Consider the following 16,085-nt stretch of genomic DNA (forward strand, 5'->3'; position numbering starts at 1 on the left):
CACCAAAGTTCCATTACGATTTAAAAAAAAAAATAGCATCATATTGTGTATAACTTATTAAATACAGACTGTATGAGGAATGTTTGCAGGACCCTGCCGTTGACAGGCGACATATATATATATAAAATTAAATGATATGCTCACTGGCGCCTCCCAGCGGAAACATTCACATGGTAACTAACATTACCATCTGCTGAACAGAGTGAAGCCACATCAAACTTCAACTACATGACTTTATTTCCATTTTCTATCAGACCTGAATAGCATAAAAACTTATGTACACACATATTTCATGTTTTTTTTAATAAATGTTTAAAGCAGCGCGCGCACACACACACACACACACACACACACGCACAAACACACATTTATTTTGATGTCAGTGACAAAAAGGAAAAACAACCGCTGAGCTTCTGCTGTCGCCCAACAAATTAAACTACATCAATCGATCACAAAAAAAGCAACTTTATCTTTGTAGAAATCTAGAAATATTGCTTTTTTGTTGTCAAATTATTTTAAAAATGTTTTCCCTTATCCCACAATGCTTTGCTGCGACTCGACTTAACTTTATTGGAATATTTCACAACATCACTTGACTGAAAACAAAAGGGAAGAAAAAGTCACTGAGCGTGTAAAAAGCTACAATAAAACACACACACACAAGGAATAATAATAATAAGAGGAGCATCCGGTGGCGTGCATATTTCTAAAAAGGTGGGCGGGGCAGGATAGTCATGTGATCATCGGGCGAAAATGGAGATACAAGATCCTGATCCACAACCACAAGGTATCCTGAAGGGAGGCGCTCTTAAGTACGCCGACTTTGGTTTGTGTTGGGGAAAAAAAATAAAAGTCCTCAAAGATCAGATGACTTATTGTGCTCAGTCTTTTTTTCCCTTGGAGGAGGAAAAAAAAAAAAAAAAAAACATGTCCAAGTTGGCGATGTCATCATGAATGAGGATCGATGAAGAATCCCCACTGGTTTGATGACTTGGCAAAAAATAAAAAATAAAAAAAAGTCCCAAAGATCCCAAAGCCAACGTGGCCGCCATCTTGTGTGTGGCAGTCATTCATGTAGTTCAGCTGCGTTGCAAACAGGAAGTGGCTTGAAGGTAGGGTTGCAAAATGACAGCGGTTTGCAAAGTTGCAAAGTTTCCATGGGAATGAACACAAGTGAAGTTTGGCTCTCAATAGGGAAGTCTATATTTGAGGTTTGACATTTGCAAATTTACCAATTGTTTTGTTTTCGTTTTGTTTATTGCTGGAAAATTCACCTATTTGTGTTTGTGTGTGCGCTCAGACCAATGTCAACGTAAACCCTCGTTCATCACGGGGGGGATTTGCGTTCCATAAAACACAGCATTAAATGAAAAATGTTCAAATAGGTGAATTTGTGAGCGCCACGCCACGAATATGCGGGGGTCCGCTGTACCTTGCGCGTACGAGTGCTCCAACTTAATTATTCAAGTTACGCGCCATCGCTCAGCTGAGTTTTTGCCGAGTTCTGCGAGCAAATTTTTTTAGTTATGAGCGAGCTTTGAATAGGCTGCCACTTAAATATATATATTTAAGAAAACTGAGCAATAAAAGTACTTTTCAGTATTTTGCCATGATGTCTGCTTAGAACTAAACTAAATGTTATTTTTGCTTGAATATGACACATTACCTCTGATAAATAGTTAATTCCCATGGAAATGTTTCTCCCCTTTTGCAACCTTATGTAAAGTAGAGGATGGGGTGGGGGGGCGGGGCTAGAGGGGATGACGTCTAGCATAGGACGGGACACGCACGCTCGCACGCGCACCCACACACGCACACGACGACGGCACGGCTAGTCGTCGTCGTCATCTTCGTCGTCCTCGCTGTCGTCCTCCACGTCTCTCTTCCTCTTCTGTCCCTGAGCGTCCGCTCGCTCGGCTGCGCCAAGACGGACAACGTGATTGATTGACAGGAGGTGACTGATTGATTGATTGGCTCGGCAGGGGTGGCCAGACTCTGTCCCCTATCGGCACGCAACTCACCTTCCTCTGCCTCCTCCTCGCCATAATCACCCTCCTCGTCGTCATCTTCCTCCTCCTGAGCACAAGCAGATACAAGTTAGCACGCATACGCACAATTGAACAGACACACACACACACACACACACACAATACTGAGGAGTCTACATCAGCGTGACCATGACGACCACCGGAGCTCATTTCAGTTACCGTCAATGTCGATACTTTTAACGATCAATACTTTCGCAGCCTGTACTTTTGTGATGAATACTTTGATCAAGACTTTTTAAACAATCGATACTTTGATGATCAAAAACTTTGATCGTTGATACTTTTACAAACTATTCTTTCACAATCAGTACTTTGATGAGCAACACTTCCGTGATCAATACTTTGATGACAGGGACGCTTTTACAATCAACACACTTAAATACTTTTAAGAAACTATAATATATATATTTTTTTAAATCAATACTTTGACAATCGATACGTCCGAGGCGCGGGTCCGAAGCCAGCGGTTGCCCACCTGATGCGTGGCCCACTTCCCACGAACGCTCAGCCCCACCTCGCCTCCCTCCGAGCCGTCCTCGTCGTCATCTTCGTGGTCCTCGTCCTCGTAGTCGCCCGTCGGGCCCGCCTCGTCCTCGCCGTCCTCGTCTGCGTTGCGAGCAAACGCGGAGCAGTCGCGATTATTACGGGTTCACGTGCAGACTTCAATCAAAATATCAGGCTCGGTGTGAGCCGGGTTTGGGTCACGGGGCTCGTCTTCCTCACCTTCCTCACTCGTCTCCGAGTCGGGCGCCTCGTTCTCCTCCTGGTCGAAGCCGTCCAGGTAGGTGACCTGCGGCAGGAGCTCGAAAACGCTGTCGCGGTAATCCACCAACGACGTGATCTCGCAGTTCAGCAGGTCCAGACTCTGAAGGTTCTTCAGGTTTTGCTGCACAGTTAGCACACGCGACCATTAGCTCAGCACCTCCTCATTGCTACGTTCATTATGTACAGCACAGCACACGGGCAAGTCAAAAGTAATGTTAAGTGGGTTTAAGCATGTGAGATGGATAAAATCATGTTTAAAAAAAAAATAATAATAATAATAATAAGTTTTCCACATATTTGCACAAACAGCACTTGAAGTGAAAAAGCATAAAATATTGATAAATACAATACTAAAATGACCAAAAAAAAAAAACAATCCAGCTGTTTGTGTGTAATTACTGACCAGCGCCTCCACGTTGCTCAGCTCCTTAATCTTGTTGCTGCTCAGGTTGAGGTAGATCAGGTTGGGGCATTTTTGCGACAATGTCTCGAAAGAACCCGACAGGTTGTTTTCACTCAGCTCCAGCTGGGAAGGCGAACATCGAGAAAGAATGCAGAATTCGGTAAACGAGCACAGTTGGACGTGCGGCGGACACGCGTGTGCGCTTGCGTCACCTTGCGGAGTTTGGGCAGCGAGGGCAGCTTGGCCAGGGAATTCAGACCGACGTTGATCATGCTGAGGACCTCCAGCTGGATAAACTCGTCCGAGAGACCTTCGACTTCGCCACTCAACGAGTGATTGTTGTCCACCACCATCTCGGCCACCTGACGCACAAACACCGTGTACTTCAGTGTCATATCATATGGGCCATTTTCTTTTTTTTTCTCCTAACAATATGCATACATGCTTCAACTCAATTTATTGTGCTGCCCACCTTCGCCACCAGGGGGCAGTATAATACAGTCATTCAGACCCCAAAAACTCAAGAGTCACCCCTCCTCTGAGGGATTCAGTAGCTGCAATATTTTTTTTTCCCTGCAGAGGATAAAGAATGTATGCCTCGGACTCCACACCTTTTTAACCTCCTCATTAATAAAGTTAGCCCACTACGTAGCGTATGTGCACATATAGGAGTAACTATTTTTGGCCTTTGTAAGTGTTGAAGCATATTGTATTTACTTAGCTATAGGCCATTTATGTGATAATGTAAGATGAGTTTGAAATGGTGTCCAAGTGTTTTGGGGTATGTATATATCGGATTTAAGCTATTTATATACAGTGAAGACTCACTGTATCACGATTCATCTTTTGCCCGCCCTGATGTATACGTGTATAAACACACATACACACACACAGTCCTACTCATAGGTAGCAAATCCATGCTTGGCAAAATTAACAGTTTTTCTAAATAAACCCCCCCCCCCCCCAGGTTGAGAGTCCTCGACAGGTCTGCTTTCTTTCACTCCCCCAACATCAATCACTTCCGTCCATCCCCCACACTACTGCCGCCCGAGTTCATTCCTAGCCTCGTCTCTTCCCGCATGGTTTATTGCAACTCTCCACAGCGCTGCCGCCCATATTATCACAACGCCCCCCCCCCCCCCCAAATCCTCCACTCACCACAACAATCCAGCTCCTGCAACAACTCCGCTGGCACCCTGTCCAACACCGCATCCAATATGAAACACTGATCCGTACCTTCAAAGCCATCAATAACCTCGCTCGTCCACCGGATCTCCCTGACCCCCTTCACATTGCCGTCCCCTCCCGCTCTCTCAGATCCTCATCCTCAATCCACCTCTCGCATCTCCCGTCATCCGTCACCCACCTCAGAGCCTTCAGCCCCTCGTCTTTAGAACTACCACCTGACCCCCCCCCCCCCCCCAAAAAAAAAACAGACTCGTACACCCTCTTCAAATCCAAACTCAAGACTCCACATCCACTTTCACATTTGCCACTTTAATTGATGTTTTAGGTTCTGTCATTTTTATTGTACTGCTTGATTTATTTAACTGTTTGTAAAGTGACCTTGAGTGCAGTGCAAGGCGCTTATAAATGAAATGAATATTAATATATATATGAATATAATATTTTTCCCCCTCAATCAACTTGTCATTTGTAGTTTACTGATCATTATTCCTGTGACAAGTGACAATAAAGCTGTATTCTATTTTTTCCTCATTCCATTATAATTAACTTCGTTATTACTTTGTGCGCGCGCGCACGAACGTTGAAGGCCCACACACACACACACGCACACACTAACGGCCACCACCATCGACGTGCGCGCGCATGTGCTGCCGGCTTCCCCCAATCGGGAAAAGACACCAACAGCTTGTGTGTGTGCGTGCACGCGCCAAGCCAGTTTGGGCCTTATATAACCGCGCCGCGCGCACGCGCACCCTACAAAATGTCTGCCCCATAAAAGAGGACGACGCCACGCGGAGGTCGCCGAGCGAACCGAGCCAGTGGGGCAGAGTCAGAGCAACTTTAGCCCGCTCACAACTCGAACCTCCGACGGTGGCAAAGCAACAGAGAGAGGCTGGCGGCACTTTTGTCGGTCGGAAGTGGAGCGCGTTAATCCGCCATAGACGAGTAACTTCCCTCCATTTTGAGTCGGTAGCGTCGAGGGGGGGGGACCACAAGTCTCAGTATAGTGCTCGTTACGTTACGCGGTCAAGTCAAATGTGGTCACGTCGTCGTTAGTTTTGTGTGTCGTGTGTCCAATAAAACATTTGTTTTTGTTTTTTTGGGGGGTGCTCGAGTGGAGTCACTCGCCCATCTTTCAAAATGTCGGGAAAAGGGGGCTCGCACGTCCCTAAAGGTCACCAATGTGCTCCGCGCTCGACTTTTGAAGCTCCGACGACGACGACCGCACACAAAATGGTCGCGTCCAACTTTAAAATGTCGTCGCGGTGCCTGACGGAAGACGGCAGATGTTGATCCCGCTTTCTTTTTTTTTTTTTTTTTTTTTCATTTAGTCTACTTTTAATGGAGACAACAAAAAAGAGAGTAAGAGAGAGTGATTAAAAGTTGTTGGTTAAAGAAGCACGTAGTCGCTGTTGAGGAGAAAGACGAGCGACGAGCCGCTCGGTGGAGGAGGAGGGGCGGGCGGACGCAGCGAGGGAACCGATCCGCCGACGCCTCCACATCAACCGGGCTCCGGCTTCACCGGTGGCGGTGCCGGTGATGCGACGTTCGAGGCTCGAGCTCACCACGCGAGGGCGAGTGTGTGAAAGCGAAGTCGGCGGGCGGAGTGCGGCCGGTTTCAGGCGGACTCCACGTCGGCTCGCTCGATCCGCGTCCGCCTCGCTCATCATCCTAAGTGGCGGCCACTCACCTCTGCCGGGTCTCGGTTCCCCAGCTCCAGCGTGATCCTCTTCTTCATGTCCATCGCGAAATATTTTAAGTCGGCGGCGACGAGGGAGTAAATGAGGCGGCTAAAGTGAGAAGAACGTTCCCGGGACAAGAGCGTGGCTTGCTCGTCTCTGCTGGCCACAGTTTGCTCACTGATCCTCCATGATACCTCGCGTCCTGCCCCCTCCGCGGCGGTCCCGCCCCCCCGCGGCACCCGGTTGGCTGCGCGCCTCATCCGCCACGCTCATTGGACAGGAGACGTGTCAGTCGAGTGTGAGCTAGCTTAATCCGAAGAGCGGGGAGGCTCGCTCCCAAACGGACCAAACTGGCTGCGTAGACCGCCAGTTGTTTGCTCATCAAATAATCATTCTCAGTGAGTTTTATGGGGCAAATCGGAGCCATCCTGAAGGGAAATGTCTTTATATTCGACACCACGCAGATAAAACCTCAATAGCGGCAATAAATTCGATAGAAAAGACCACGAAGTGGAAGTGGGCGGGACTAAAATGGCGCTCGTTTGGGTTCTCTGATTGGGTGACCAAGCCTTCGATCCAACTCGACTGCACGAAATATTTAGCGATATTGTCAAATTATTGATATAATAAAAGTACTAAGTTACTGCTGTGTACTTATTGGCAAGGTCTTTTTGTGGTTGTGCTTGTTACATTCAAAAAGGAGACTGAAGTAAACAAGTGTTTATATTCATCAGATTAGCATTGCTATCATCAACATGGTGAAGCAGTCAAGTACAGTTAAAAAAATACAACTTTATATGTACATTGAAAAAGGCTGTTGAGTCAAGGAGGAAAAAAAAAAAAAAAACACACACACACGCAACTCACAGAACAGATGAAGATGGGCCGGGAAGGACAAAATATGAAATTCTGCTGCACATTTCACACAAGAAGAAAATATTTCATCTCCAGGGATCCAATAATCAAGTTTGAAAACTGGAAAATGCAATTGGGAACAACAACAGAAAAATGTTCTCCTCAACAGCAGTTCACTCGTCAGCAATACATCCGTTCACTGTCAACAATAGAGAACAACCGCATTCAATGACTGCAACAATGTTCACGTTGGTTGCCAATGTTTGCACAATAACCTGAAAAAAATAAAATCCTCAAGACGTGATGCACAGGATTGAACAATTTACTTCAGGTGGGACATGTCCTCCACAGTCACAGTTTGGCAAAGAGAACTGTGGTACTTGTATCCCAATGATATTCTCACTGCAAATGAATTCCCAATAAGCAACAATGTCATGAAAAAGTACAAATGTGTCGCTTTCTGTTTTCATTCCCGTTTTTACAGTTACCAATTTCTAACACTGTTTAATCGGAGTCGATAATAACCAGATGTTGATATGACGTGAGTTTTCTGAATAAAGAGGACTAAGGCTTGAATGTAACAGATTTGGATGAATTGTTGTGATATTCACTTATTGATAAACTAACTACTAAATAATGTCAATCAGGTGGGAAATCCTTTCCACGGTCACGGTTTGGCAGAGAGTTGAGTGTGGTACTTTTATCCCCAAAACCTTCCAAGAAGGAAGTATGTGATAAAAAAAAAAAAAAGTTGACAACAAGGAAGTGAAGAACAACACAGGGAAGGCAGGGAAGTCTAAGTGGCCGGATGCGGTCAAGGAGGAAACTTAGCGCCATCAATGATCCCGTGTGGTTACTTGACACGATTTTGAACAAAAACCGCTGGAAAGACGGCGCCACGTCAGTCCCGTGTTAAGACATCTTCCCCGTGGTCCCTTTCGGTTGCGTTATGAGCTGGCACCCGCGGGTTCTACCCCAGTCTCCAACAGCGTGACGCGGCCCCCGTCGCCCTCCATGATGATGCCCCCCTCCTGCAGCACAACCATCTCGCCCTCGTCCTCCACCACGCTCACCGCCGCGACCTCATCCTCGTCGCCGCCCACCACCTCCTCTGGGCTTACGTTGGCGCCGGCGCCCGCCTGGCTCTGGGCCATGGCCTCCAGTTTGATGCGGTACTCCTCGGCCTCCTGCTCCTTGCGCATCAGCTGCTGCCGGTACTCCTGGGCCTTCCTTTTGGCCTCCTGCAGCTGCCTCTGCAGCAGCTCCTGCACGCCACAAACAACAAGAATTCATTGAAACATTTCCATTTGTTCACTACAATCAACCAAAATAAATCTGAACCGCTCGCAAAAAGTTCAGGTAAACTTTCTGGATTAATTTAAAACGCACTACAGCGAACCTCCACCTTTCGTTGCTTGCCATTTGCAGTTTTTTTTTTTTTTTTTAACCAAGCCTCGCTGAAAATGTACAATGGCCAAAGTGACTATGTTGAAGTGATTTGGGGAGCTTCATTTAGACAAAGGTAGTGCTTTGTTGCCATTTTGTGGCATCTTGGAGTCAAGTGAGTTGAGTTTCAGTAAGACAAAATAGTGTCTTGCCACCATTTTGTCACATCTTGGGGTCAAGGAACTATGTTGAAGTGAGTTGAGGAGTTTCATTTAGACAACAACTCATGCTTTGCCCGCCTTCTTGTGGCATTTTGGTGTCAAGGAACAATGGTGAATGTCTTTGGAGTCCGGTACATGCTATTTTTGGTACAGTAACTGTTTATTTTTTGTCAAGCTGTTCGCCTTTGGCGACAGATCTGGAACTAGGAAGCACACCAATTCCACACGGCTCATGAAAGCGACCTGCCTACGATGAATAAAGTACGTTAACGTCATTGTAACCAAACACACTGCCGTGGTAAGTTTGGATCAAACGTGAAACTTTCAAACATTTTCAAGATTTTTTTTTTTTTGGGGGGGGGGGTATCTATTTACAATAACTTCGCACTGTACTGAGCATTTTAGGGCACGAATAAAAACCTACAAAATCATTTTGTACTGTACAGTAATATGGGTGCATATGGCCTCAATAAAAAAATTAAAATAAAAAGCACTTCAATGTAACAGACAATCAGACAACACCCCGCCCCTATTAATCCATTCTATTGAGGTTCCACTGTGTGTGTGTGTATTGAAATTATGAAAAATACAAAGGCGATTTTGTCACAGGAGGCCGCCACTTATTGTGTCGTATGAATGACAACAAGGTGGATACAAAGTGTCATTGAATAAATTGAATAAAAAATATCAAAAAAATAAGTTGCCACTCGCCGTCTCTCCTGTGTCGTTGTGATTATTGGCCACCTCCAACTTCCTCTTCCTGGAGGGCGGCGCCTGCGACTCCTCCGCCACCACCTCCTCCGTCACCGTGTTGGCGGGCACCGCCAGCACTGCACGCCACAGATGGGCTCAAGTCACACATGTGCAGGTTTTAAGGAACGCTCAAGTATTAACCCCCACGTCTCACGTTGTTGTGGCAAAAACAATCAAGCGAGTCAAGTGGAATCCCCGCTAAGTTTCAAGCCGCGTCAAGCCAATGAGTTTGCGTGCGTGTCGTACTTTGCTGCCCATGCTGCATGGTGACGAAAAAGGGCTGCGACATCCCCCCGGTGGTCTGCAGGTTGCCATGTTGGTCCGTTACAATGGTGATGACCCTCTGACCTCCCTCATTGACCACGGCGGTGTGCTGGATGTTGCTGTCCAGAGCGTTGGCAGCCATCGCTTCCTCAGATTCTCCTGGAAGGCAAAAAAAATAAATAAATAGCATCATTTGCGCAGGCTCACTGATCTTCATCCTCATGCAGTGGTTCTCAAACTTTTTACACCAAGTCTAGCTAAATAATACTTTTCAAGTACTCTCCAAGTAGCACCATCACAGTCAACCTTGCCCGCAAAATACAGTAGCGTAGTAGGCCTAAGCGTAGAGCTTTAAGAGTTACAACACCGCGACACGATCCGTTTTGTCAGCCGGTCATTGACGTTTCGCATTGTTTATTAGCCTTTAAGGCCCAGTAAACTGACAAAAAAATAAAGTCTTGAAAATTTGACACACCACAGAGAAGAGTGTTGTTAACCAGCCTTCCGAATTTGAATAATTGAAAACAAACCAAAAAATCCACACAGTTTGAGAAAATAAGGCTCCCAAATCATGAAGAATAAATTTCAACTTGGAGTGGCAGGAAACACCTCGAAACCTCCTTTTTGAACAAATGTTCACTATATGCCAATCAGCTGCTTGTTGTGAGGTGAGTTGCAAGTCAAATCAAAAGCTTCGGCTGGGTCACTGGTATCTTAAGGAACCACTGTACTGAATTCTGAAAAGTGTGTGTGTGTGTGTGTAACTACCCATGCTGGCCTTGTTGAGCAGGTCCGCCAGGTTGACAACCCCTCCCTGAATGGACGGAATGCCCTGGATGATGAACTGCGGCTGGTTGCTGGTGTTGCTGGACTCCATGCTCACCTGGTTCATATTCACTTGGTTCTGCATGCCCTCCTAAGCACACGCACACAAACACACACAAAAGGGGGTCGGGGTGGCTTGAAGCGCAACGTCACGTGGAGAGTTCAGAATTGACGCGAGGCGTTTGGCCGACCTGCAGCAACAGCATGAGTTCCGTGTTCTGGATGTCGACGGCGATGTCGAAGGGCGTCTTGTCGAACTTGCTGAGCGCGTGCACGTCGGCGCCGTGCTTGATGAGCGTCTCCACCACGCCGTGGTGGCCGTGCTGCGCCGCCCAGTGCAGCGCCGTCATCTTCAGCATGTCTTTGGCGTTGATGTCGGCGCCGCTCTGAAGGCGACCAACGGGGAGTGGGAACACACGTGACAGTAACTTAAGTGGGATTCATAACATTCTCTCCTAGCTCATCATTGCACCACTAACATTAGTCGTTCTATGCAGAGGATAAAGAGCGATATAGCGGGTATCTGCTTTTTTCTTTTTGCCCCCAATATTGGTAACGAGGACTTTGTGAAGGAGTGGCTCCAAGTGGAGAATGCGAGCACTCACCCTGACTAGCAGCTCCACGATGATGGTGTGGCCCTCGGCGGCGGCCATGTGCAGAGGTGTCCGGTCCACTTTGGTGCGCGCGTCGCGACTGACGCCCGCTCGCAGCAGGACGTCCGCGGTGGAGTAGTGGCCGTGCTGGGCGGCCAGATGAAGGGGGGACGTCCCCAGCTGTGTTAGGGGTCGTGCGGTTAATGCGGTGAACGTCAACTACTCGACCGCTCGGGACGGCGACTCACCCAGTCCGTGGTGAACGGAGCGCCGTTGGCCATCAGGTTCCTCACCTCGTCGTCCAGACCTTTACGCGCCGCCTCCAGCAGACGCTTGCCCAAGTCCACCAATGACATCTGACGCACAGAACCAAACAAAAGCAGTTAAAAGCCAATATACTCGTCTCTGCCGTCTCTTTTATAAATCACACCGACGACGCTGCGGAGTTTTCCACTGAGGACCACATACAGAAAAGTGGAAGGAAGACGCGAGTCCGCTTCACCTTGTATTTATTAAACATGCTATGACCAACGTGTAGCTTGTACGTCAACAAGAGCAAACAAGATGGCACCAGAGCAATGTTTTTGTATGACACATGGCATTGGACCAAGGCCGGGCATTGTTAAGAACCTGCCGATTCCATTTCAATTCTTTAGGTCGCAATTCATTGCGATATTGATGTAGATGCTTCGATGGTGATTCTCGGGCTGCAACTAACGATTATTTTGATGACCGATTAATCTGTCAATTACTTTTTTCAAATATCAATTAATTAGATTTTAAAAATGAATAACTTCCCATTATTCTAAAACTGGACATTTCAAATTGATGGGGCAGAAAATACACAAACATGAATTAATTCCGATTCAGTTACTGGTTTGGTCCGTAACATCTGTCAGAAAATAGGCAAACATGTGCTTCATTGTTTCCTCAAAGTAAAACAGATGTTTGCAAATGTCTTATTTTGATTCAGCACAACGATAACCAGTCTCCTTTCATGGAGAACAACAGAAATCTGAGAATACTTACTATTGAGGAACTGAAATTCCAAGCATTTGGACAAGTTTAAGTTAAACAAGGTATCTAAACGACTAAATCGATTATGAAAACAGCTGTCAATTAATTTGATAATCAATTAGTTGTCAAACGCCTAACAGCTGGACATCTAATATGTTCTCCCCAAAAATCCACAAATAGGTGAACACGGAACTACAAACATGCGAGGGTTCATTTTCACTGTACTCGCGGATTTTCGCTAATCGTGACAACACTGTACAGTATTTTCCCGTACATTTTATGACTCCATTTTTGGAGATGTTATGTATATTTAAAATGCTTAACAACTATTATGACTATTTTAAATGGGTGGGAATTATTATTATTTTTTTTTTAGATGGACTCTACTTTGCACAAGTTCACCTTTTACGGTTACGGTGTTATGAAAGAAACAGCGCCATCTGGTGAGACACTGCCGCTATGTAATTTTGAATTTAAGGGAGGGTGGGGGGGGAGGTTTCTTGATTTAAAGAAAACAAATTAATTAAAAATTTACATCAACGAACTATCCCGTCACCCATTTGAGCGTGTGAAGGAGTTGGGCTGGTCCAAATGAAAGAAAAATGAAGTAACTTGTTCGAAGAGATCTTCGTGCGTTTGCGTTTTCACTGACAGAAACAGAGGAGTAACTTTAAAGCGAAAAGTTAGCAACGAAGCTAGCGGGTGGCGGCGTCCGATAATGGAAGCCGCCACACCACCATGTTGCGCGGTCATGAAAGACGAAGCTTTTTCTCGCCGGGCCGAGGAGCCATTTTACGCGCCTGGTGGACCGAAAAGAGTCCGCCGCCATGTGCCACGTCTCCTCCTCCGTACTCGTTATTTCCAAATCACCAATCTCCGTTTATACAACTCCAAACGTGCACTGTACGACGGACAGGAAACCGTTTGATATAAAGTTGTTGGTTTTCCGGGGGAAGTCAGAGAGAAATTTCCTATTTTACACCGCGAGAAAAAACTACTTCCACATCCGGTTAACTAGCTTTTCTTCGAGCGCGCAGCGTCCGAGCGCTTTGGGGACGTTTTCTGACGAGGCTTTCAAACGACGACATCATTTAGTGAGCCGAAAGTGGCTAAATGCGAGGGGAAAATGTGTTTTTAATCCTCTGGGAGGAAAAGAAGCCACCTACCGCGTTCAGGTTTGTTGGCAGCCACAGGGCGGCTGTTGTCTGCTAATGTTAGCAAGCTAGCGAGCTAAACGGAACAAACCGCTGCGTGTGCGGGGGGCTTCGTGCGCGTTCGATTCTCCGTGCCGAGTAGAGTGTGATCAATAAGGTGCATTGATTAATCGCCACTAATCAAAATGTTGAGCTTTAGACGCCACCGCCGCATGCTTGACTCCGCCAAATTATTTACTGGCCAAAGTAAGAAAGAGACGGCTGGTACATGCCCGGATGTTATGAGCGTACCCTCCAAAATAATAGCGTCGAATTCGTTTTGAATTCTAACGTTACGATGTCATACAATGTTCCAAAACACACTCACTCTGCGTTTATCATCTATTAAACTGTTACAATTTTGTTCGCACTGAGTTACTATGTAGAAATAATGCGTGGCTAGCGTACGCGCTTCACGCTCCATCTTCTTTTGAAATTCAAGGCAAGGAAGTGTGGATGCCAACTTTGTTTAACTTGAAGGAGCTCGCTAGCTGTTAGCCGTAGCACGCCTACTGTTAGCGAGTGACTTTAGACGTGGCTTACCTCCTTTCTACGTAAATACTCGCCTTTTATGGTTTGTTAGGTGACGCAACCCGAACTTAGTGACACGTGATAGTCAGTAGTTCCCTAAAAAGTGTTTTAATCTTTTCGTGTAGCAATATGGCTACTTTGACGTGCAAGTTTACCGCTCGATGGGCGGGCTTTCCGTTGGTCTTCTGACTGACTGCAGATCAGTTTGTTTTGTACAGTCACTGTGATGAGGACACAGTGGCCTTTCCGTTTGCCGAACTCAGACCAGCCTCCTGTTGTTGTCCTTCAGAGCAACGGTGGAAGCTAAAGTGACTGCGCCCCCCAACCCGAATTAAAGCCAGATGTTGAAGTTTTTGAGGCCAAAACTTGTTCAAATGATCCTCTACTAGTCATATTTTCAGAGGCAACTCTTACTATTCGTACATTGAGTCAATCTTACGTCGTTTGAGTTGGAAAATGCCAAATTGAACTACTGTACATGTTTATATTTGTGTAACATATTGTCATAAGATAGTGCTCTGTTATGTCACGTCTGAAAATGAATAAAAGGTTTGATTCGGATGTGCCCTTGTATTTCCTTTTCCGCACTCCTGATCTGTTAACTACAACTCCCAGCAGACTTTGGGATACAAACTGTTGAAGGACTCCATATTGGAATAAACACCGAGTGTATGAATTTATTTAATGAACACGCTGTCGCAAATAAAAGGAAATCAGTTTTATTGTCGCTATTGTTTGATACATTCAGAAGACAAACAGGTTTTTATTGTCCAGTGGCTTCAGTGTGAGGCCTGCTCAAAGTGAAACATCAAATCAGCAGCATGAAATAAATACATAAACATAGCTTAAAATATATTAATATGGCAACTTAGTTTTTAATTTGAAAAAAATAAAAGCAAAAGAATGATAAAGTGACGGGCTAATCCTTTCAACCTCAAAGTGGAAGCTCATGTAGCGAGTTAAAGTGACATCACGACAGCTTCTAAGCGTGCTTCACATGGGGGGCGGGGGTCAGAGGGCAGGGCTCAGAGCAGCAGGTTGAGGTCGGCCAGCAGCGCGTCCACGTCGGCGATGGGATCCCTCCAGTAGTTGAAGGACGAGAACTCGCTCAGCTCCTCCTGCACGTAACACGTCGTCGTAAACACGAGTGACCTTCGACCTCTGACGTAGCGTGCCGTGAGAGCTCATCGGGTGTGTCGTGGGAAATAATCCAATTTCATTGAAATGATCTGAAAATTGTCGTCGTCTTTGCTAGTTTTCGAAAGCCTGCGATGTGTGGTAACAGGCAGAACAATTCAATTCTCTTCCATTAGAGGGCAGCAGGTGCAATTAGCTGTACAGTGTTTTTTTATATATATATATATATATATATATATATATAGGGCCTTAACGGTATTAACGTTTTTTTTTTTAGGACGAGTCTGATATTTGGCAGAAAATAATTCAGGTAACCGATTAATCATCCGATTCATTTCAGAAACAATGAATAAAATAACTTCTTTTTGGGTCCCTTAACAAAAGATATAAATTACAGGCGGGGCATTTGACTATTTTTCAATACTTTGTCCTTTAGTATTTGTTTAACTTCATAACAGAGAGGAATTTTGAGGCACAAAAACATGCAAAAAAAAAAAAGCATTAATTGATGATCTTTGCAGTATTTAAGCAACGTAATGAGTTGAGTGACATATCCCTCGTGATGAACGGCAGTCACCGTATATACATTTTGGCATTTTTTTTTACGTTGGGTGGCGTACAGACATGAGATTGTTCTCATGTGAAATATGTGACTTGCTCTTAGGCGACATCTTTATCCCCGCCCACTCACGTGCTGCTCACGTCCAGTCAGCTCGTCTTTGGCCGGGTTCCGAAGACCGTCGACCAGTCCGAGGTCCTGCAGCTCGGAGAGGTCCAGCGCCGGGATGGGCTGCCTCCAGAACAGGAACGAGTCGTACTGGCTGCACGATTTCTCCATCATGATGGACCTGGAACACGGACGAGCGCGTTCAATGATCCCTGAAAAGCTCGTAGGTGAGCTGGACTGTGGACTGGTTGCCAGGCGATGGGCGCAACAAAACAGGCTGATGAAAAATTGCCACCGTTCCAAGACAGTACGAATAATACATGATTGGTAAAGTAAATCCATTCGTCAACGGTGTGGGGGGGGGCATGCCCCGCACCCACCCTCATAGTGCCGCCCTGTACACACATGCCAATTTTTGCCACTGCCACAGCCTCTTCAATGTGAGGCACTTGTGCTTCCTACCAGTGCCACATTTGATTTGTGTACTCTTTTTTTTTTTTTTATGTAATCCTAAATAAATAATAATAATAATGTGTGCCGTGTATCTCCATTGTCTT

At 45.9% G+C, this 16,085-nt stretch overlaps 3 protein-coding genes across 4 annotated transcripts; all 3 read right to left on the bottom strand.

Annotated features, from left to right (window-relative positions):
- Positions 1–219: 219 nt before the first annotated feature.
- anp32e (acidic (leucine-rich) nuclear phosphoprotein 32 family, member E) lies at positions 220–6,285 on the bottom strand. The gene is made up of 7 exons (XM_061759834.1): positions 6,095–6,285; positions 3,429–3,578; positions 3,217–3,339; positions 2,772–2,934; positions 2,524–2,654; positions 2,022–2,076; positions 220–1,917 (listed from the first exon to the last, which is right to left on the bottom strand). The coding sequence occupies exons 1-7, from the start codon at positions 6,146–6,148 to the stop codon at positions 1,832–1,834; spliced, it is 762 nt and encodes a 253-aa protein (XP_061615818.1). The 5' UTR covers positions 6,149–6,285; the 3' UTR covers positions 220–1,831.
- Positions 6,286–6,791: 506 nt separating this feature from the next.
- Positions 6,792–13,671, bottom strand: gabpb2a (GA binding protein transcription factor subunit beta 2a). Of its 2 annotated transcripts, none has more exons than XM_061759828.1 (8): positions 13,167–13,671; positions 11,232–11,339; positions 10,996–11,163; positions 10,582–10,776; positions 10,334–10,481; positions 9,548–9,724; positions 9,260–9,378; positions 6,792–8,206 (listed from the first exon to the last, which is right to left on the bottom strand). In XM_061759828.1, the coding sequence occupies exons 2-8, from the start codon at positions 11,337–11,339 to the stop codon at positions 7,889–7,891; spliced, it is 1,233 nt and encodes a 410-aa protein (XP_061615812.1). In that variant the 5' UTR covers positions 13,167–13,671; the 3' UTR covers positions 6,792–7,888. The 2 variants fall into 2 exon arrangements, with proteins under 2 accessions (XP_061615812.1, XP_061615813.1); XM_061759829.1 differs by lacking the exon at positions 13,167–13,671 and adding an exon at positions 12,801–12,985.
- Positions 13,672–14,427: 756 nt separating this feature from the next.
- Positions 14,428–15,702, bottom strand: mllt11 (MLLT11 transcription factor 7 cofactor). Its single transcript, XM_061759835.1, has 2 exons — positions 15,553–15,702; positions 14,428–14,842 (listed from the first exon to the last, which is right to left on the bottom strand). Exons 1-2 carry the CDS (start codon positions 15,700–15,702, stop codon positions 14,750–14,752), a joined length of 243 nt encoding a protein of 80 aa, XP_061615819.1. The 3' UTR covers positions 14,428–14,749.
- Positions 15,703–16,085: the final 383 nt, after the last annotated feature.

This window comes from Phyllopteryx taeniolatus, chromosome 21 (assembly GCF_024500385.1).
Source record: "Phyllopteryx taeniolatus isolate TA_2022b chromosome 21, UOR_Ptae_1.2, whole genome shotgun sequence".
Taxonomy (NCBI): domain Eukaryota; kingdom Metazoa; phylum Chordata; class Actinopteri; order Syngnathiformes; family Syngnathidae; genus Phyllopteryx; species Phyllopteryx taeniolatus.